The 23,487-nt window shown below is 37.8% G+C and overlaps 1 protein-coding gene across 1 annotated transcript; it reads right to left on the reverse strand.

The window, feature by feature from the left end:
- Positions 1-482: 482 nt before the first annotated feature.
- Positions 483-21,459, reverse strand: XG (Xg glycoprotein (Xg blood group)). Its single transcript, XM_030277091.4, has 9 exons — positions 21,058-21,459; positions 11,414-11,455; positions 11,005-11,061; positions 6,969-7,004; positions 4,453-4,518; positions 3,516-3,563; positions 2,850-2,888; positions 2,439-2,558; positions 483-2,237 (listed from the first exon to the last, which is right to left on the reverse strand). Exons 1-9 carry the CDS (start codon positions 21,116-21,118, stop codon positions 2,221-2,223), a joined length of 486 nt encoding a protein of 161 aa, XP_030132951.4. The 5' UTR covers positions 21,119-21,459; the 3' UTR covers positions 483-2,220.
- Positions 21,460-23,487: the final 2,028 nt, after the last annotated feature.

Below are 23,487 nucleotides of genomic sequence, written 5' to 3' on the forward strand. Positions count from 1 at the left end.
GAAATTAACACCTAAAACTGTTAATCTGCACATTGATATATTGATATATGCTGACAAATTAGACCAAAGAGCTTCAGAGGGTCGAACACTTGGGTACTCAGGGTTTATCCATTCAGATTCATAGGTTTTGCTCAAATTCTCCATAATAGATCTGGTTTGGGGCTATTAATATCAACGCAAGTAAAAAATTATTTTGAAAATATTATGAACAATATAAAATTAATTGTCATATTATAGCAAAACCAAAAAGGTTGCACATAGATCCTTCTCTAGACAACTAGTAAAATAAAAAAAAAAAAAAGAGAGAAAAAAAGAATAGATAGTTAAGCTGTTTTGATTATTTTGTTGTTTTTTTTTCCTGTAATTTTTCTTTCGTTTGAAGCATTTCCTTTTTTTTCCCTAGTGGGACATAGTTGAACTTTTATACAGAAGGTATCAATACTCGTATGTCCCAGAAAGTAGCAAACAAAACTTGGGTCATCTTAGATAAAACACAGTAGGTGTTTATTGAAAATTTTGAAGAGAAACAAGCAAAATACATATTTTCATGGTTCAACAAACTGAAGTTGTAACAACAAAATACTTGTAATTGCATTAATCAAATCTTTATGTCTATCTGACAAAATATGTATCAATCTGTTTTAACTATTAACATGGAAAATTAGTGTTTTAAAAGAAACATCAAATGTCCTTGAAAACCATACTAAAGATATTTTCTTATGAATAAGTTGAAAGTGATAGCCACAAAGGTGTTCATCTGGTCAAAATGTTTTCTATGTTTAAACTGATGTACATTATCATTTCTTTCATGATCAAAAAAAAAGGTAGTCTAAGAAAGCAACTGATTTATATCCATTTAAAATATAATTTGGATAAATAATATTATATGAAAAAGTACTTTTTTAGTATATGTCTTCCTCTCAATGATGTAATAAACACAAAATCATATTGACCTCCATATAAGTGGAATTGCAGTAACAAAACCATACTTTGCATACAAAATTAAGATAAAACCACACCAATTTCCTTATGCTTGAAAAAGTTAGTTAAAAGGTCTCTTGCAGAATTCTGTCAGTAAACTGCTAGTTTTGCCAACTTTCATCTGTATTTCATTCACTTGCTGTTTTTTTGATCCAGTTAGGTAAATGAAGGCAGGGAAACAGGAAAAGTCTGTTTTTGCGATAGGTTTGTCTACATGAGCACAGCAAGGTCAGTCAGGAATGAGGAAAAGAAGTGAAACAGTCTAGCTGGAAAAACTAGGTGTCAACCACACCTCCACATAGTAGAAGTTGAAAAGTCTTTGTGACTTAGATTTTAGAGACTGAAGCATCACAAATTCATTCTAAATGAATCAGGCAAAGTTTTGTACCCATTTTCCCTATTCAGACATTATGAATAATACGTGGTTTTTTTTAAACCCATCTTGCTAGATTAATACCTTCAAAGATTCCTGGAGTCATGCCTTAATTTTCAAGAAGAGAAATGAAACTTATGTGAAATTCTAGTTCCTGAGAAGAGCTAAACCCCAGTTCAGTAATTAATCAGTAAAATAAATAAATAAATAAATAAAATTAGCATATGTTCCTCTTAGTTTTATTTTAAACAGTGGTTTGTCAATATACATAATCTTTTCAGTATATTATAAAATTAGGAATGAATTTTCTAGCTAGAGCTCCTTTTCCTTCCTAAAATTCAGACATAAACACAAAGTAAAGGCATTCAAATTTTTAATCCTTTAGACAACAGCAATTTTTCTTTAAGCATAGTAAATATTACAGAAATATACTGGAGAAGCCCAACAGTGTGAAAGGAAATGGCAAACTCCTTATTCCTATTCTATCACAGGGACTGAATTTTTTGTCTAATTTTGAAAACAGAAAAAAAAATTATTTGGTGACTCAAATCCTCACAAACACAAATCCTTTGATTTTTAGTTCATATCAAACTTGATTTCTTTGTTGTTTACAATAACTTCTGAGTCAAAATCTGTATCCAACTTTTATGAATGCAGAGAGTGCAATATAATCCCTGGATGTTTTAAGCGTATCTCTGATGACACAAAGTTCGAGGTGCAAAAGTGACATCAGGTTAGAGAGAGCAGGATTGCAACATCTCAAGAAAACATTTGATAGAGGAAAACTTTCTTCTGTCAGAATGGCAGTGTAGGATGTCACCAACCAAAGGAGCCTGCAATCAGACAGCAACTCTTCTTTCAATGGTTTACACTGCAGCCCCACCTGAAAAATTAAAATTGAACATTCAGTATTTCCACCTTGGGTGTTCTTTGCCAGCTTTTCTGAGGCTCATCTGGGCTATCCAGGCTGGTTTCCACACACAGAGCCAAAATTTCCAGGCACCTCTGTGCTGGCAGAGACAATTTTTTGACAAGTTCCCATCTACTTTAGCACTAAATCAGCAGAAAACTGTTTGGGCCTTACCACGTGGTTTGAAACAAAGTTTCTTATTCTTGTAAGCAGTGTAGGCTGCTATTGATCCAACAATCAGTATCACAAAAGCAGAAATTACAGGAGATGTAACTCCAGCTATTAAACCCGAATCTGTGGAAAAAGAAAGAGAAGGTTTGTTGGTTTTTTTTTTCCAGAGGCACTTAAATGGTTTGTCTTAAGTATATTGTCTACTAAAGTGTGCCTTTACCAAATTATGAAAATAGTTTGGTGAAACTATAGAATTAAGCAGATGAATAAAACTTGTGTTATATTACAGCTGATGTAAAAATGATGTCTTAAAGCCTAATTTATTATATGTACTACTTTATAAGGCTATCATTGTCTTAATATTTGATAAAGATCAGAAATCAATTGTAGAATAATGTAAATCATTTACTGTACCTGTGTTCCCTCCATGATTGAAATGATGCTCCTCTTCTCCTGGAAAAGAGGGCGAAATTTCATCAAAGAAACATTCGTCATCCTGTTTTGAGAATTAAGTCTTTACGCAGCAAAGTGTGACGTACAAAGGGCAAAAGGGGTGGCCCGACAAGACTGCAAGAGAGAGCACCCCTTCCACTCCTCACTGACGGCTGAGCTGGCCAGGGGAATAACTGCTCATCCTCTTGACACTCCATTTTTAGGGAAGAATGTTACCATCTAATAGAAGGACCCTGTGTAACAGGCTACATCAAGCTGATTTCACAGGGAGGGCAGTATACTCTGTCTCTTCTCTACTACCAGACAATCAGATCATTTATCAGTAGTTTACACCAAGATCTTAGTCTTGGTCCATCTATTTCAGCATGCCCCTTGCCTTTGGGTATTTCTTGCTGAATTCAAAGGAATAAAACCTGCAGGCTTCTGACATCTAAAAAATGTTTTGGAATATGTTTCAAGTTCTAGCTTCAGGCTCAAACCCATGTTTTTTGATGAAGGATAACTAACCTAAATGAAAACAGTGGAGTCCAGTCCTATACCCTCAGAGACAAACAGATTACCACAAAAACAAAACCAACCAGCTCCAATCTACAGGTGTTAGGAACAAGAGAAATAGGCAAGTTTTACCTGGTGGTAAAGGCTTTCCATCAAGGAGATCTGAGTCATCAAAACCTCCTGCAAGATAAAGATTCCAGTTGCAAAATTATGTACAATGGTAACCACTTCAGTTCCCTTGTCCACTCCTTTTGTAGCATTCTAGGGAGAGGTGAGGGACCCTTGAAATCCCAGCCTCAACATGGTGGATGGGTACATGTCTTGCACTGAACAGTCACCTACCAAAATTCACCTGAAAGCTGAAGTATTGACATGGCTGGTCTCTGTGTATTCTGTATGTGTTTTGGGCACTTGTGGGATATGTGGTTGGGCTCCCGGTAACACAAATACTTATATAATATGGACATCTTGAGTCCCAGTGATCCCTGAAGCAGAGAGTCAGCGGGTTCTTTCCAGGAAAGACTCCAGAAGGACCTGTCTACAGCTCAACACTACAGGCATACCCAAAGTAAGTACAGGTACAGGGTAAAAGCCGGAAGAGATATGCCACATTACTTTATTTAAGCGAGTGTCTGGAACCAGACTCAAAAGCAATACAAGCTGCCCAGCCCCATCTGCTGTATGCCCCAGGGCCATCCCAGATGCACATCTCAAATTGATTTGAGCACAGGTTTATCCCTGCCCTGTGGCTCCGTGTCAAATTTGAGCCTTGGCATAGTTCAGTGTACACACACCCAAAATGAAAACACAAAGACGATTAAATGTTAGTCTCGTGCTACTTAAAATGCAGTTTCCCACATTTTGAACAAATAGAAAAACTCTATGGTACCAACACTAACATTCAGAAAAAAGCTTTCTCAACTCTGAGTTAGAAACAGTGACTACAAAAGGAAGACGTGGGAAAAGGATGCTAAAAGCTACTACTAGAGAAATAAGAGATTAAAACATTCAAAATGTCTGCCCTGAACAGCTGATTGCACTACATTTTCTCAATAGCAAGCAGTCTTACCAGAATTGCCATAACTTCCTGGGCGTGGTGGAAGAGGTGGGTATAAAGGTTTTCTTGAGATGTCACCTGTTGATAATTAATATTGCTAGATGATTGAACAGGCAAAACTGGGAACTGTAAATAAAAACATTTTATACCTATTTCTAATTTGTCCTCCCATGAATTAATAAAAGGACCTTTTCAGTAGTTAAGGAGATTTAAACACTATATCAACAAATAGCTAGCTGCAAAAACTGACTTCAGGGAATATTTTCAAAAGAAGAGAAGCATTTACAAAAAAAACATTGAGGGAAAATATTTTATTTATATCTGGCTAATGCTAACATTGTTTAAAGCTGACAGCTGGGAGGCACAATGTGTCACTGTGGGTGCCAGTGGTGCAGTCAAAGCCAACAGAGAAACTGGTGTTCTAGGCTGGGCAGGAGGCAACAGGCTATCTCACTGCCATCAGCAGGTTTTAATAAGGCCTGCAGATTAGTTTCATCTAACAGATGCTGAATTTGTCTAATGCATAATGAATTTCCAGCTCTTGAACAGTGCAAAATGATCTCAGACTTCAGCTTTGCTGTTGTTTAGAACTTTGTGCTAGCATTTAGCCTTAATTTTTTGCCAAAGGATTAGAAACAGATGCATTGGATAGAGTAGGAGATCTGATGACTAAAAGCAGTTTCCAAACTGCATATACAATGCTGAAGACCTCACTCAGGTCAAAACCTGGCAAATTTAATATCTAGGGTTGCTGCTCTGTGTGTATAGAGTCAGTCTTCTCTTGACACTCTTTACTTAACCAATTCAACCAGGTATCCAACTGTTCTTAAATATGCCAGACAGTGCATTTTTCTCTGCATAAATCAAAATTAGGTCACAGAAATGAATAGTAATTTCCCTCCCTCTCTTTAAATCTTTCACCTTCCAAACATGCCAAATGCCCTTTTGCTATGCTTGTATTTCTAAGCACCATTTAGGTTCCCATCCAGAAAATTATTTAGGTATATGCTTAACCTCATGTGAGTTTAGCCCACAGCCAATGGATTTTAGGTAGAGTCGTAAAGCTTTGCTGAATCTGACAATTAATTATATTCAGCAGAGGAAGGACTTGCTCTGTTCTAGCTCTGTGTAATGAACCAAGACTCACTGTGGCACAAAAGCAGAAAACCACCAGTCCCACATTTACTTTATATCATGGTGCTGCACTTAGTCTTCTCTAAGCGTAAGACGATATATTGCATGGCATAGCTGGTGAAAAAATAATGTCTTCAGAAATACTGATAACGAGATACATAATTTTAACCTTATTATACCATGTATGAAGGTCAATTAAGAAACTGAACTGAAAATGGAAAAAAGAAATAAAAACCAATGGAAATATAATTTTCTATCCTTGGAATGAAAAGATTTGGTTTAGTTAAGATACTTAAGCTAATAATTAATACTTTAGTCAATATATTTGACCTATCTTCTCATTACAGTACTCAATAGAAGCTTGCCACAATGGAAGACTTATTACGGGAGGAATAAATTAAATTATAAACATGAGAATTATTAACAAAATTAGATCCAGCTTTGTAAAATGTGGACTAATATATCATTCACACAGAGGCATGAAGTGCCACAGGGGAAGGTGGAAATGGGAAAAGAAACCAAAATATAGAAGAACAGTCACTGTCTAAGACTGAAATGTGAGCAAACCAGACCACTACTGCTGGTTCAGAGGTTCTGTGCAACTGGCTGAGAAGTAACTTTTCTTTTGTGTGGCTGTGATTAAAGTGGAACTCTAGGCTTTCCAATACTTAATAGCATTTTGTGTAACTGCAGTATTCAAGAACCTTTCTAGAGTACTTCACATCCTTGGTATATCTCCAAACACACTAAATAAAATTTGGTGTACAAATTCCCAGCCTCAAATATTTCATATGTCTGCACCGCTCAGTACAGTACTGTGAATACTTCCGAGGTCAGGCATGGGAATACCCGTAAGTTAACAGAATGTTACACCAGCTTGGCTTCTTCAAGCTTAAGCTGTATTCACCATTCACCATTTTGAAACATTTCTTCCTGAATTTCTAATATGCCATCAGCAGAGCTACAAGAAGCTCAAACACCTCTGATTCCTAATCTTAGGCTCATTTTTGGTAGCTGGAGAAACTACGGCCATCACCTTCTTCAAGCTTCTCTCAGAGGACTGTGCCCTGAGCGATCACAACTGAATGGGCGATGTTTGCTCTCCCCAGCCACACCTGGGGTGCTCTGCCATGGTGCAGCAAGCCCCAGCTAACTTCAGTTCATGCAGGGAGGGCAGCTGGAAGCTCTCAAAGGCAGCTGGTGACCAGGTGCTGTCCCCACTCTGCACAATGGCCTCAGGCAGAAGGGCTGCATGCACATGAGTTGTAACAACTCTCATGACCATAGCACCTCCCGCAGTACTGAAATATCTTTTTAGAAATTAGGCAGAGTTCAGGAAAAGACTCTGAAAGAAAAAAATCCCCTTGTATTCAAGGAAACAAGGCAGTACTCACCCCCACCAAGAGCATCTCCTAAATGTAGGTCATTGTCTAAAAATAAATAGGAGGAAGATGTAGAAAAGTGAGTTACATGCAATTCTTGAGGGAAATAAAATGTTATTTTCATTAGAATGTGTACAACTGCATGTTTGACAAACACCTTTTTCAAGTCAGTGCCACAAATTCAAAAAACTTAGCAAACTTTTCTTGGAAACTCTGACTCTAACATTAGACTCACCTAACTGACAAATAGCAGAGTATTTTCTACTCAAAATACAAAGTTTTTTCCTGTTTTAAATTATGTCAAAATAAATCTTACAATTGAATCAAGATCAATACCTCTTTAAAACACAAAAATAAATATATATTTTAAATATACTTCTTTTGATGCCTTGTGAAGGCTGACCTAGAACAGAGACTAGACAGAGCTAAAGACTAAAGAAGGTGTTTATTAAGAGGCCTCGATGGATACACCTTGGGCAGCACAACCCAAATGGCCACAAAAAATGGATGACCGGTCACAGGGTCTCACACTTTTATAAGTTTTGGTCCATTAGCATATTGGAGCTAATTGTCCAATTACAGCTTTAGCCCATGAAGTCCCATCCTTCTTGTTTTTCTCTTTTTTGTCCACCATTGTTTATGCTCTTGGGCCTGAGATCTGGATTGGCTGTCCTTGGGTCCCCAGCTAGAGAAGGAATTGTTTTGTCTACCTAGTCTGTGAAGAGACATTACTATCCCCTTATATGAAGCCTAGACTTACACACTAAGCAGAACAGAATCTGAAAAATATAAAAGCTAAACCTGAGGCATCATAATTATTAACATTTATGTCTTGGTTAAAATTGGTATATGTATTCTTGGCTCTAGTAGAATTTATTGAAGTACAAAAACTGAGTATCCATTTCAAGAGCAAATACTAGGGAGCAAGAAACCTACGTGGGGAGATATTGAATCAAATATCTATGTAAGGGTCACGATAGCCCCTTCCTTCAGGCAATTATATGCAACTGTCTGAGGCTGGGAGACAGTCTGTTTTTATTTGCTTGAGCTATAAAGATTTTTAGATAGAATTAAACATCCATATGTGAAATTTACCCAGTAAATCACTAGGCCGTGACCATTACCCAGCACCATACACGTGTCTCACTGTATCTGGTACAGAATCTTTCCATGCAACAAACAATTTATCCATGAGCTGCAGATGGGTAAGGAGGAACTCTGTTTCTAACACCAGGTCTGGATATGAGTATGTGGGTGATATTTTAAGGTGTGTATGGAATGATTAAGGGTTATGAAAGAAATACATTAGATGGATGGTATAAGTCCAAGAATCCCTTTCTTGATGCACATTTGTGTGGAGTGGTACAGTGAATCAGAAGAAAAGGGATAGCAAAACCTATCTAAATTTTGGTAACCGTGCTTGTTGCCACAGACAACTAGATTAAACAAATATTTTTTTCATTATAGATGTGTCAGAATTCCTGAAACACAGGAAAATCACCATGCAGAAATCTGTTTTCTTCTGTTCTTTATACCTAGGAGGAGTGGGAAGCTGCACACTATCTAGTCTTATCTGGGTAACATCTCAGAAATCCTTTGATGTCACCAGGAAATCTGGCAGGAAAATAAATAAATTCATAATACATTACTTGGTTTTTACTTGTCAGGAGTAGGTCCTCCCTGTGTCTGCCCAGCAGTGTTGCATTTTAAAAATACATTTACCTGTCAAAAGTTAACACTGAAAGAAGCAATAAATTGAAAACTGGATTCAATTTATTATTGACATGAAGAATTCAGGTGAAACACAAATTCTTCTTTGGAGGTTTCATGTAGAGATTTATTGCAGAATTGCTCAGGTTGATATGAATGTAATAAAAATGGAAATGCATGTATGTATCGGGACCACAAAAACCAGCAAAACGTTAAAAGAACAGATTAAAGGTCACTGTTCCCAGCAGTAAAACTGAGGAATGTGTTGTTTATGTCAAAACCAGCAGGCCTATGCTCTGATGACAGCAGAGATGTCTTGTCAGCAGAGAAAAAGCAGAAAGGCATTCTAAAACCAAAGGTTGCAGCATATCACTACTTTTCTGATTGTCACCCAGAAAATAAGTCTGTGCATATAGCCTGTGAATTCTGAACAATTTAAAAAAAATATAGTGGACAGCAACCTGACCAAGGGTTCAGAGACCCTGGAGTGAGAAATATTATGAGGCAAAGGACCTCTCCATAATACTTGATTACTTCTAAAGGATACAAAAGATCTGTGGATTCTACTTGTCATTTCTGATCAAGAAGAAGCACAGAGACAGGATAAGAGCTCAGCACCTGGCAAGCTTTGTCTCCTGTTGCACACAATGCTCACCAGACCACCTAAGGACACAAATCTTGGTGCTCGTGAGCATGTGGGTGTGAGGGTATGGCTGAATTAAACAGAATGCAGGAACGATGTGAGTGGGTAAACATCAACTTACGCTGAGATTGTGTAAATAAACATTACTTTCCATTAACTTTTCATTAATTTGCTACACTAGGGAGGTGCCTACAGGAGAGCTTCAACTCAGGCAGAGGTGCATGGGATGCCCAGAGGACACTGCCTGTAACTGGCCTCAGCTGAACAAAAATCTCAGTGAGCCTCACTTCTGAAGGAGACATAGAGGAAATCCTGAAGTTAAGATGAAACATTAAGCAGATGCTAGAACATATTTTTGAACAATCATCCTGTACTTTCCAAGTCCAATAATTGATTTGTAACTCTGTCATCTTGGGTTTTCTAATAAGTTTTAATTGCTTTTTAAAACTTTCTGCAGTCCTCTGTAGCACTGAAAGAGACTCTGAAATAGTCTGGAAAACATGGGGTTCTTCCTGCCCAAAAATTAGTGAAGTGGATTTGGTTAGGGTAGATATTCATCTGATGTTCATATCTCTAACAGATTTAGAAGTCCCTAAAAATAAAATTACTTTCACCTGACTTGAGTGCAGATATTGGCACCCTAGGCTACCTTTAAACATGACCAAGGAACCAAGGATACAGTATTTTAGGGCACAATTCAAATAACTTGAATTGTTTACATTAGGATGGGGATAAATCCATATTTAGCATAATATTTTAGAACAGACATATGCTTCTAATCTAGGCCAGACACAAATTTTGTTTGCCAAATTAAGTGGGAAGGAGACTGCAGCCATTAAAGTATACAATAGCTACTACTTTCACAAAATACTCCCCCTGTATGTTCAAAGAGGGAGCTGGAGAATTGTATGGAAAATGTCACTAATTTCATGCACCTAAAATCTTATTTCAAAGTTTGTCCTGAAAAATAACTGAAGTTGTTGGGTTTTTCTTATCTAGCATTTTCCAAGCACTTTGTTTGGTAGACAGAAAGTTATTCAAGTGCAGTTCAGGTGAAAATGAAAAAAATCTATGTTGTAATAAACTGTTCCATTACAAATGCAATTTTGTTCCTGTTTGGAATTTGGATTTTTTCAACGTTAACAAGTGTTCATAGGAATTCATTGTTTGGCATTCTCAGGACTACAGCTCCCCACTGTTCAGAGCCTTTTTTCCTTTCTGACACAGGTGGTTGTAGCAATCAATACTAGATTATATGAATCAAATACATGGTGAGAAGAAAGAATAGCTCCAGCTTTGTTCTGATTCTTTTCCAACTCTGTTATCAAGCACCATGAATAAATATACACAAAAATAAAGATAATAGGGAAAAAAGTAGAGGAACAGTTAGCCAATTTTAGCAAAAGCTACGCATTGTTATACTCCACAGGGAGTTCAGAACAATCTAGAAAAGGGTGAAGAAGGTCTTCAGGAAATAAAATACTATCACTAGATAGCCATGCTCAATTTCCTCACTGGAATCAGTAAAGACATATAATTGGTAATTATCAAAAGAGCACTGATTTTACTTTAAGAAAACAGCTGTCATTCACACTTTATCTCAACTAAAGCACAGCAGCAAATATATAAAGAACCTTATATGAAAGTTTCCTACAAATACAAAATCAGTTTTATGACCCATTATTTATTACTCACTGAACACAGGTCTTGTCGGTCTTCGGATCACTGTAGGCTTCCTGGTAATTATGTCATCTGTTGAACACAATGACATGCCAATAAACATTAACAGCTTCAACTTAACAAAAGCAGGTATGTGCAAATGTAGAGAGCTGCAGAGATTTATTTCACTAATTCTTCATGTATCACAGCAGAAGCCAAAAATGAAGGAATATGATATATAGTTTTCAAAGCTATTTTTTTCTTTGTTTGTTTTAAAGAAGATTTTCATTTCATGATAGAAACATTGAAATTTAGCATTCTTTAGTTCTGTCAATCTTTAACAGAAATAGTAGCCACTTCATATTCCATTCCTCAAGGAAAAAGACTTAGGATTTATTATTAAATGTAAATGCCATAGTAAAATAAGGATAGAAAATTTACATACCAGGGTGATCAAGGGCATCAGCTAAATCAAAATCATGTTGACCTAAAAGGAATGTGACAGAAGACACTAAGTCAGCAGGCAGGTTTCCATGATCTCCAGACCTGAGTGCTCAGTACAAAGCCAGAACACCAGTAAAGAGGCAAAAGAAAGACCATCCAAACAGCAGCAGGCACAGAACAAGCTGTCAGCTATCATCCCTGCACAGCACAGTCCCGAATGATTGTGAGAGATGGGCTCATTTAATCCAAGGAAGTTATTTGTTCAGGTAGGCCAAAGAGAGGCTGCTCTCTCGTGTTATCATATTCAACTGCTGTGCAAACACCCCTTTGAAGAACACAGGATGCCAGTTAGAGGGCACAGGACTATTGCCAGGAGGCAGCTGAAAGTAGCATTCAGCATAATACTTGTGAAGCAAAATCATTAGGTGAGAATTTTTAATATCTTCATTATTGTTTTACTGGTTCAGCTTAGCAAGCAGCTTTAGTGTCAAGCCTTGTGATCACTTGCAACACAAATCAACTGTTTTTAATGTAACATGGGCCATAAATAAAAGATATTAAGAGGTGTTTATCTAATTTAGTTTCCTCTGTAAATTAAAATATCTGAAAAGGGAAAAAAATTCTTCCTGTTCTCTGTTAGATTACAACAATATCTTTGAATGCCACAGCAGATTAATTAGCATCTGTAGTTCTGAAGTTAGCAGGCAAGGAAAAGTGGAAAATATTAAAAATGTATAAACTGAAATAGATGACTTTGAACTGAACACACACAGGTACTCAAGTCACTTTCCTTGTAATATACAGGCTTCATGAAACATGTTTGCAGAATATGTATCCACTGGTTTTCATCCTTGTGTTTGCATTCCAAGCATAGGATCAGCCTACACAAACCCACAAAAAGCCGTGACATGCTATGACTTCTCTAAACAGAAATGCATTACTTTGCTCTGTCGAGTAAGCCTCAAGCTGCACTTGATCTGCATATGTTTATTATCCCTTCTAAAAGGCTTAATACCTAACTGTTCATTAAGGAGTTTTTCATGGCAAGTCTTGAACACTTCACAGCAAGAAAGGCTTCACTGTTCAAGTGAAGAAGCTGAGGAACAGAGAGAGGCTGCCAGAGGTTTGTCAGCACAGCAGTGCTCAGGGTTCAGCTCAGCTCCTTCATCTTGACAGGTCCTGTACATCTTCATGGCATTCTTCTTATTAATCACCGTTCCTGAATAATAGCTCTTGCCTGTGTCAAAGAGCTTCCAGAAAGATTAATGATCAGTGGTGAAACCCTGTGTGATCTTCAAATAACAGTCAGCACAGGAACATAAAGTAGAAATGTTTTGATTCCCACAAGGATTTTAATGTAAGTCTGTGAAGTTAATTATAGATGGGGTCTGATGGAAGAGATAAAACAAGGCTGGAATGCAAAGTAGGAATGGCTTCTAAAGCAAAACTGTCCCAATAAAATTTTAAGAGGAATATAAGTAAGTAAAACCTTGTAACCACAAGACTTTCCCAGTAATGTTAACAGAGGGTGAGTTATCTCTTTATTATTTGATTTGTTCTTGGAGTGTTGTCTCATCTGGCCACCTCTCCCTCCTCTGCCCTGGCCCCTCAGCCAACATTGCCAAGTTCAGTAACTTTTGGGTTGGGTCTTCAGGTGGATAATATTAATGGAATCATAGAACCACAGAATGGTTTGTGTTGGAAAGGACCTTAAAGACGATCTATTTCCCACTCTCACTGCCATGGGCCGGGACACCTTCCACCAGACCAGATTGTTCAGTGACATATTCAACCCTGAACACTTCCAAAGACAGGGTATTCGCAACTTCTCTGGACAACATGTTCCAGTGCCTCACCACACTAATAGTAAAAAAAAAAAACAGGTCTTCCTAATATCTAATTTAAAACTACCCTCTTTCAACTTAAAGCCATTATTAAAACCATAATCTAGGACTCTGACAGGTTTTTAAATATTAATCCATTAAATACATAAATCTATAAAATAAACAAGTTGCTTCATAAGAAGATATTTTCTGTTTGAGCCCGAAGTGCATCACCAGCTCTTACCATCCCTGAACTTCTGCCCATGGGCTGTCAGCCCAGCCATGGAATCCTCTGATCTTGATGCAGACACGCAATGCACAGGCAGACATCCTGGCATTGCCTTGACTTATATGGTCAAATTATATTTTTCTGAAGCATTTCTTCAGTGCCAGGAGTACAAGCAATATAAGCTTGACAGTCCTTTGATTTTGACCTCTGGCAAAATCCTCATTTTTGATCAGCATTCTGAGTATTGGAGGAGGGTGTCTGACATGAACCTCATTGCCTCAGGATACCATAAAAAATGGCTAAAACCATTTCTTATTGGAGTGAGTTATCAGGAATAATTTTGCAACCATAATCAGAATAAGAGCCAGGAGAAATAATTTCACAGTAAGGAAGAGCTGCTGGCCAAACCAGTTTCTTTGTTACAGGTCATGACAAGCAGGAACTAACAATACAGAAACCAACTACCGAGGTCCTGATGCTGTAAAGAGAATGTGACAAAATCATCTTGCAAAGGAAGACTGTGGAAAACTTTCAAGTAGAATATTTCTTTGAAGTTCAGGAAAAATAAAAATAGAAGGTGGAATCGAATCAGATTATGAAATTCAAGCACGATGATGCAGATGCTTTCAATTGCATGAGAACTCAAGCAAAACAATGGACTGAAACATTTACTGACACCTGCCCTTCTTCTACACAATACCAACATTTCCCACTCCTATTGTTATGTCTGTTCTGTTATGGAAAAGGTGTGAAAAGTCAAAAGGTGTTGTTTTGAGACTTCAAGGGAGAAACAGAAGAAAGCTATAGAAATTTTAGGAAAAGAAAAAAGAAGACTGAAAATCTCCTTCAGCAATTATTCAGATTGATTTTTTTTTAAATTATTTCTGATTATAAAACAAGAAATAAAAAGAAAAGGACACCAACTCAGAATGACTGCTTAGGAATAATACAGAATTCCACAGCGAAATCTCTTTGACTGCGTAGACATAAACCTTGACAGATGGGCAGTTTGTATGAGGACATCTGTGCATCATGGTAAATTATACTGCAATAAACCAAAAGTCCTCTGCTTGGACTTTGATGCCAACTTCCTCTGATAATAACATAAAATGACCACAAGGAGTAAGATTTTGTGGAGCAGAATTTTAAATGCTCATTACCATTCCTGAGACTGCTCCTAGACATTTTCAAGAATCTAACTTAAGGAGGATAGTTGCTTTAATAGCAGAACAGCTCAGACTTTATCCACAGCATGGTTGGTCTAACAACAAAACCACATTAGTCTCAGAAAATATTTAGCTCAAGAGGAGCTGCAGTCACTTCAGATAACTCTGAAGATAAATGACATGGGAAATAAATTAGTGAACTCTCCACAGAAACAAGGAGACTGAAATAAATTAATTTTCCACATAATCTTTTTTTTTTTGTTTTTTTGGATCAGCTTCCATAGTAGAAAGAATTGGAAATATACTGATGATAACGAGAATGAAAGAAATTTTAGTTGGGCAGAAAGAGCTTTGTTCCACTGGGTTTTTTAATTGGTTGAGAGTTTTGTGTTTGTTGCCGTTGGTTTTGTTGTTTGTTTTAATCTGGATAAAGTTGTAAAGAGATTTAACTGTGCAGGTGGTATTATCTCAGAGTTATCTCTGCTATTACTGCTTTTTGGTTAGTATGCTATTTCTTGGCATTACTTCTAACTTTTCTTCTGGGAGTATCCCTGTTTTGACAAAGAAATAAAATTACTGTAATAATGGTTTTTTGTGGGTGGTCCTCAATGACTTAGAGCATTTGAGAAAATGCTTGCAAAGTCACGTTCTCAGGCACATCTGCATTTAGTGTTCATGAATTTTGAATATTAGTTCTCTGAAAATGTGACCCAAATATCCAGTCTCTAAAATGCAGACAGTAGCATCTTTTGTCCATGGTTTAATTTGTTCTCTAAACGTTGAATGGATCCACTACCCTTTAACCGTGTATCTGTTTGATCACAAGGGTCTGAGGTCCTACAGCTATTGAGCTGTATTTATGAGGAACAAGGCTGGATTCTGCAGGTGAGTGTTACCAGTTTGTCATGACAACTGAAGACAAGTTTTCTGACAAAAGGCTACCAGGACATCACTCTGCAATTTTCAAACTCCATACGAAAACAGCCTGTGGCCCTTAAAATGACAGAGATTTAAATAAGGCAGAAATGAATATTTCTAAGTGAGGATCAGGTTATGTGACAAATGAAATTAATTTCTCAGGCTTTTAATATGCACAGTCCAGTATTAAAAAAGAAGCTAAAATTCTAAATGAGAAAAAATGAGCTAAAATGAGAAAATGTGTATGTTTCTGGACACACACCTAAAAGACATAGATGTACATTGTGTTAGATAAATAATTTTATCATTAAGATGATTAAATTAATTGGCTTTTGGTGCATTGCTAGTAGTCATACATTTGGGATGAATTTACCTGTGTGACAAATAAATTAGACGCAACTAACTTCTAATTCTGAGCCAGATAGAAAGGGAGAATAAATTGATTCTACAGTATTTAAAGACTTGAACAAGTATGATTTCTTCAGTGTAATTAAATAGGAATTGTTTTATTAATACAATGTGCTTAAAACATTATGAAGCTGGAAGAGACTGAGAAAGAAGGCTGTGACTTAAAAATGAGGAAAAAAATTATAAAACGGAACAATATGTTACCAAAATCACTCATGAGACTCATTTTATGGGTTTTTTCTAGTTGAAATTGTTAGTAATTCTTTGTACAGACCACTTCTGTTTATAATACAATCAAGAAACCTATTTACTCCATGATAGAAAATAGGGTGTATTTTCCCATGCATGGGACTTAGAGCATACCCATGTACTGGTCCAACTTTGTTCAGCAAGCAATTATGTTTGTTTAAAGGAAATTACTCATTTCTGGGAGAACACAAAGGTTTACGCCCCAGAGTGGACACTCGACAGAATCTCCACGAGCAGGTACTATTTCTTTCATGTAATAGCCCCATGATCCATATATCCTGATGATGCTTCTGTAGCTTGTTTTTCCTTCAAGGACCTTTAGTTTCATAAACAACGATTGCCATTACAACCCCTTGATGCTGGGGTGGAAAATGAGTATGCTTTAAAATCTATAATTAAGATCCAAGGTCCATTATATAGACCACAACATGTGGACCTGATTATTGGCTTCGTATTTTTTCCTAGGCCACTTCTGGTTTTAGTTTAAATGCAGGGGAAATGAAAAGAACTCTTTTGCTTATTTATACAAGAATATATTTAAATAATTACCAGCAACTAAGATGCACTAATAAAGTAGGAGTGGCAGTACTGCTTTAGCTCTGTGCAACACAGTCTAACCAAACACAAACAAAAATCTGTTAGTTCTATTATATTTGCCTTGCTGTTCAAAGGTAACTGATGTTCTTTATGATCTGATATGCCCTGCATACATAAAATAAAACAGATATAATTTTCTGTATTTTGCTAGAGAGTGAGTGCAGAAGAAGATGGTGTGTGCTGTAAAATTGCAGGCCGAGCAAAAGAATTGGGATCTCCCATGAAGGAACAACATACATGTTCCTGTGCACCTTACTCAGATTTTCAGCTGTCATGAGGCAGAAGAGCTTAGCCCACAGTGTGGGCTCTTCATCCAAAGCTTCTCTCTGTCACTACAGGTTCATGAAGCTGCCAGCCCTTTTCAGCCATTTGGTGTGAGAGTCTCAGGCTTAATGATGGTCACATTGATGGTCTCTCAAACAAGTGACCTGTGTGACTATTCCAACTGAAATCCTTAGTGCGGCACAGACAACAGCTGTGTTGGGCCCTCAGAGTGACCACTCACTGCCTAAGTACCAGCTGGCTAATCCCCACTTTCTCCAGTGGGGAGACTACAGAGGGAACTGAATAGGTGGTCAGAGTGATGCCAGGCTTTGCTGTTTCTCTTGCTCACAGAATGTGTTTTAATGTTCCCTTTTCCACTTTCACACCAGGTACTCTGGTAAAATGCATGCAAAAGAGCACTTGACCTTCTACATGGATAGTCCCTGGCTCCTTCACCACCGGTGTGATTAGACCAGGATTTAAGGAAGGACTTCAATTTGTCTGCTAATCTTATGCCTACTTACTTAATGCCTTTTCTTCTGTAGCATTGAAAATATATTGCTGCAATTTAACTTTTACATTACTTCTTCACTAATTAAAAATCTATTTTTAGATAAAATCTATTTTTTACATGCAAAGCTTATTCAGTGGAAGTGGGACTTATATTTTCATAACCCATCCATGCCTATTCTTTCAGCTGGGATGGTGTATTTGCCTTCAGAAGATGAAGTACTTACACAGGTCAGATTTAAGTATTTTTAGTATTTTCCTATAATGTTCATACATGTCAGCCTGTGGAAAGGAAAGAAGACTAATAAAAATTCATCTCTCCCTACTATGAGGCAAAATGCCTCAGAAAGGTCTGCTTTTATTGATTTCTAATCTTGAAAGAATGCTGACATTTATTTGTTATTTGTTACCCTCAATGGGATGGAAAGGGTTTGACAATTGAGAGTGCAATAAGTTAATAATTCATACTCAGGCAGGTTGGTCACTGATGCCAGGCTTGCAACATGGCAGAAATGTTTGAAAAGTGAACGTGAGAAGCTGAGTAAACTGCACCAGTTGTTTCTCTTAACAAGCTCTGATATTGCAACAGTTCTGCTGTTGTTAGTGCTTCAACCAGTTCAGGTATGCGGTTTTTTCAAACTGCAATTACATCCTTAGCTGATAGCACTGATGTGCCTGAAGATAATCACAGTTCAGGTCTTGGGAGTGAAATAGTTTTGGCAGCCAGCAGAAGAGAATTTGTTGCCTGTTGAATCTCTAAGTGCTTCAGCACGTCCACAGGGACCTCACACAGAACAACAGTGAGGACTGCAGATACATGGAGCAGAGTATGAAAAACAGGACTGTGTTTGTCATTGCTCCCGTTCAGTCTTTTAACGCAAGTGAAAACTACATTATTCATAGAACTAAGTCACATAGGGGCTCAAATTCAAACTGGTCTACAATTTTATCCCCACAAAGTGCACAGCTGATAAACTGAGACTATAACTGATACAACTGAGTCAAAAGCTTTGTAAGCCTTAGCTGAACAGAGGTGCATGGTTTACTGACTAGCAACAAATGCTGTTCCCTTTACCTGTGTACCATTCAGTACCTGATGGAATAAATGTAAAGCATCTCAGACATACCAGTCTTTGCACTGTCTTTGTTACTGGCTAAACATGTGATCCATGAGTCAACTTTAACAACCATGGATATATAGATTATATCTACATTGGGAGCCTGAGGAACATGCAGAGCACAAGGTCTGAGGGAGAGTCTCAGTTGCCTTCCAGGGGCCTCCCCATCTAGGGGAGGGCCCCCAGGCTGCACAGCTTCCCCAGTGCAGGTGTGCACACAGGTTTGTGGCCCAGGTGGGACCTATGTTTCAAACAGATGCATGATCTCAGTTCCTGGGGAGCGAGGTGAATTTTTTCTGAGCACATCTTAAATGGGCAGTGTAGACACAGGCAAACCTGAATTACTGAAAGCTGCAGGGACTAATGAGGGATGTTACCGTGAAATTCAGTGGAAGAAGTTTCTGTGAAGTTTATTTCATTTGGATTGAACTAAAAGCCTCACAGACAATTAGGTGTTGAAGCTCAAATACATAGGAGTCTTCATGTAACCTATGTAAGCCTGGAAATCCCAAAACCTGGAGCATAGCTAAAAATGGAATAGTGCAGTGAGTATATATGTTTCTGAACTGTATCAGATTTCACTTTCCTTGTGCAATATGGTTCTTGGTTCTGTTATACTTCTGTCAAGATGTGTCCATCAAGGTAGTCTAGCTAACTAACTCAAGATAATTGGACATAAAGGAAATGCTGGATGGTAAGAGGAATGATGTCATCTGGTCTAGCTGTGGTGGTCCAGTAGATCATGGATGCTATCACAGAGGATTACAATTTAGAAGAAAATTAAGCTGCCTATAAAAGGGTGAATCATGTAATAGACATTCATTTCATAAGTACTTAGACCAGCTTTTTACCAGCACAGCCAAGCATTTCTCATATCATGTCTTGACTGGGACTGAGAGGAGTTTCTTGTAAATATCCCCTGAAACATGGTGACTACTTTGGTGATAAAATTCAGTGGCTGTTGCCACAGACATAAAATAATTGAGTTTGCTTGTCAAAGGGCATTAAATATTTTCCAGAGTCATAAGATTGTGCCCAAAGCCCACAGCAACTTTCAGCAATGACTTCTCCCCCAAAGCAGAGCCTAAACTGGCACTAAATTAACATATAAATAAATGACGAATGATTAGGCTGACTACCCTTGTAATTACAACAGTAGAGTATATGCAAATTGGCTTGCTCATGCTCAGGTTTTCTGAACAGAACTATTCAACATATGACAGTTACAGAACAAGAAAGTCTGCATGCCAAGAGGTGAGAGACTGCATGAATCACCACTGCTCTCAACACAATATGCAGGCCAGCAGAGTCCTACTGCTCTGCTCTTTCAATGCCATGCTAATTGCTGAAGACCTCTAAATAATTCCTCATTTGTTAATCAAACCACTGAACTAAGTTAAGACAAGGGGTTTTTCACTGCCCATCATTGCAAGATCTCCTAGGGACTTTGTTTAAATCAGGGGTGGTGGGAGGATCAGCAGCTATTTTGGAACTAGTGATTAATGGTTGATTTCTTCCTGCAGCCAACACTGTAGTAAAGTTACTGCAGTATTGCTAATATACAAAAAAGAAAAGGTTACAAGTACACCACATGGCAGATGCACACAAAGATAATTCTATTTGTTTTGACACCAAGAAAAGTTTTAAAGAATATTTTGCCGAAAGAAGTTAGTTTGAATATAGTAAAATTACTTAGTATGAAAAGGCTACATTTTCCCTATTGCTATTCATTCATCAAAAATATAGACAAAGTTATTTAAATTCTTAATTAGTCCTTCATGAAAAAGTATGCTTGTGCATGGAATACATTTACTAAGGTAACTACACTATTAGTTTATAATTATTAAAGCATATGCACCAATATTAAAGCATGAATACCTTTAAACTGAATCAGAATTTTTTTTTACAATAGAACTCATAGTTTTCAAAATATTAATAACTAAGAAAAGTTTTAAAACAAGAAGTCATTATTTTTCTAAGGATGTCATTGGAAACTCTAAGTTCCCCTGCAAGCTCTCATTTTACAGTTTCCATTTTAAAAAGTTTATACTCAAGCCTCAGCTTGTGAATCATTTTAGGGAATCAGCACTCGCAAGAAAATAAGAAATTATAATAAACTTAAACTAGCACAGCTATTATGTGAGGAGACTTCACCAGCATCACTTTAGAAACTGGCGAAGTACATATAAACACTTTTGAATGCTTCTCATGAAAAAGTAGCTCCAAAAAAAAAAATAAAAATGCTAGCAAGCATTTCCAAATAAATAGGAGTTCCTTTCAGGGGCCGGGAGCTTAGGTTTTTTTGGGTTTTTTCATTTTTAATAATCTAGTCTTTGAAATAACCCAAGGTAAAGGTCACTTACCTCTTACATGGACTAGAAGGAAGCTAAGGCAGAAAAGAAACACAGTTCTGAATTTCTCCATGCTCTTTTATGCAGTGCCTTGATTGCACCAGCTGTTTTTTTTCCAAGCAGTGACAGCAGATGTTGCAACTGCAGTGTCAAGGTTTGAAGGAGACACTTGGAATCAGCAGCTCTGTCCCAAAAGGTTTCTCACCACCACACCCAAGCTCTGCAAGAGAAAGAGAGAAACCTTCTTGCCTACAAGGCAAGTAACAAAAACAAGCAACCCTGCTACAGTCAAGCTGTGAGCAGCACATTAGGTGCCACCTGTGCTCCAAGAAACTTATTTATCAGCCCGGCAGGAAGCACGGAGTGCCGGGGAAGCAGCGGCAGCACCCAATGGGGAGGGTGCCCGAGCACTCTGGATCCACCTCCCTCCCGGAGGGGAAAGCCAACCTGTTTGACATCCCTGCCTCCAAAGTAGGGTGTGGTGCTGTGGGAGCTCATGTAACTTGTGAGACTGTCTTTCTTCCTTTCAAACATGCTTGAAAGAATCACTGACATCCTTTGTTCTCAAAGCAGAATTTTCCTGCCTATTTTTTGGCTCAGCAATAACAGCTGATAAAAGCGATCCTGTCAGACTTAACCCCTCACTCAGGCCACCAAATGAAGGAAATAGATGGAGGTTAGGAATCCACTTTGCAGCAACTTGGAATTGGCTACGGAGGGATGACAAAACCCCCTAGTTTTATAAATTTAAAATGTGATGTTGGACTACTGAACTGAAGCATGCTCTGCTCCTCAGTAGATGCTTATCTTCAAAGGTAAACATTTCCCATCATGACTGCTTTAATTGATCTAGATTGTTAGGGTTTTGTTTTGTTTGTTGTTTTTTTTTTTTTAATATAAATATCCATGCATATCCTTAGTCAGTGCTGTGATGGTACAAAGCTTTAGAAAATGAAAAAAAATGCATCTAGCCATATATGGACTTACTTTTAAATTACTGGTGTGATTTAAATCTAGTTTTGTCATAGCATCATAGCTATCTCAGGCATCTCTCTAGCAAACACATGTGCCTACAGTCTTGTCCTTTGAACTGGATTGCAGCCATCACCCTGGTGCCCAGCACCGGCAGGGTGATTGCATGCATCCTCCCTTGTGCTGGGGGATGAGCTGCAGGGGGTTTTGTCAGAGCTGTTTTGTCTAGGGCAGCAAACAGCTCAGGACTCTGCTACCATGAGTGGCCAATCTGAGCCCTGGTGGTGTTGCTGGGTGATTCAGTCTGATGTTGCTGCCCCCAACTGCATTTCTGTTGAGTTACCCAGAGCATACAACCGAACTCACATTTTTGTGGTAACTACAAAAACCAGATGCAACAACATAAGATGGACTGATAGAACTTGGTGGTACTGGGTCCTCAAGTAGCTTGATGTTAAAGTAAGTCAACTGCCTCCCTCTCCCTTGCCCAAATTTGAACCAGCAAAATGGTTTATAAAGGTCTGGCTTAAAGCTACTAATAGAAGCTCCAAAGTGCAATTTGGGTATCATCATTCTCCATGTCAGGGCCAATTGCTCAGTCTCAGGAAAGTTCAGGATATTTAAGCCTGAAGAGGTGACTTTTTCAGTCAGTTAAAACAAGAACTATACCACGAAATGAGCAATCTCATAAATCCACTGGTTGTATGTTTGTTTGTTTTTTTCCAGAATGCCAAAAGCAGGCCCACATGTGCTGATCTTCATACAAGTAATGAATTTGCCTGAAGGGAACAGGAGTGTTGGCAAGGTTAGGTACTAGTCCCAGGCAGGTCTGAACAGCTTACACATGTTCAGTAGCTTTACTTCAAAACAGTTGTTCCTGCAAGTGAAGTCTTCCCAAAATGCATTGAATCACCTGCCTGCTGATACAACTTCATTGTGATATTGATCATTCTCAGATGATGTTTGAAGATGATGCATATCTTGTTCATGGTTCTTCTGAAGCCAGCTATTGCCCTGTCTAGCTCAATAACAGTATGAAAGTGGGTGGCACTGAAGGAGTGGATCTGGTGTAGGAGTCAGGATGTCTTGAATGCCTATCTCCCTCCCGTTCTTGAGAGCATTACACGAACTTCCTAATCTCAATGCTGTCAAAAACATACAACAGCTTGCCCAAGATAGCAAGTAAAAAATACTGTCTATTAAAAATAAATATATAAGAAGAAATATATAAAAAAGAATATATAAGAAAGCTAATACCTGGCCATAAATAGCAGTTTTAGCAATTGAAAAATCATTGGCCCATCCTTTTCTGCATAAGGAAAGCAGTTCTGCTATTCCCCTGACAAGATGGATGATTGCCTATGTTTTTTCACTTGTCTTTTTAAGGAAAACTCCAATATTTTAGAAACTTAAATGGAGGTAGAAAAGGAGTCAGAGTATCTGTCTATTCCCTACACCACATATTTTTAC

This window comes from Taeniopygia guttata, chromosome 1, assembly GCF_048771995.1.
Source record: "Taeniopygia guttata chromosome 1, bTaeGut7.mat, whole genome shotgun sequence".
NCBI lineage: Eukaryota > Metazoa > Chordata > Aves > Passeriformes > Estrildidae > Taeniopygia > Taeniopygia guttata.

What these genes read in the sequence shown, in the direction of transcription:
- XG (XM_030277091.4), bottom strand. Translation starts at nt 21,118, where the DNA reads ATGGAGAAATTCAGAACTGTGTTTCTTTTCTGCCTTAGCTTCCTTCTA. An exon ending in TGGAAAGCCTTTACCACCAG is followed by an intron (nt 2,889 to 3,515) that starts GTAAAACTTGCC and finishes CCTCTTTTCCAG; the next exon opens with GAGAAGAGGAGCATCATTTC. An exon ending in CAATCATGGAGGGAACACAG is followed by an intron (nt 2,559 to 2,849) that starts GTACAGTAAATG and finishes CTTTTTCCACAG; the next exon opens with ATTCGGGTTTAATAGCTGGA.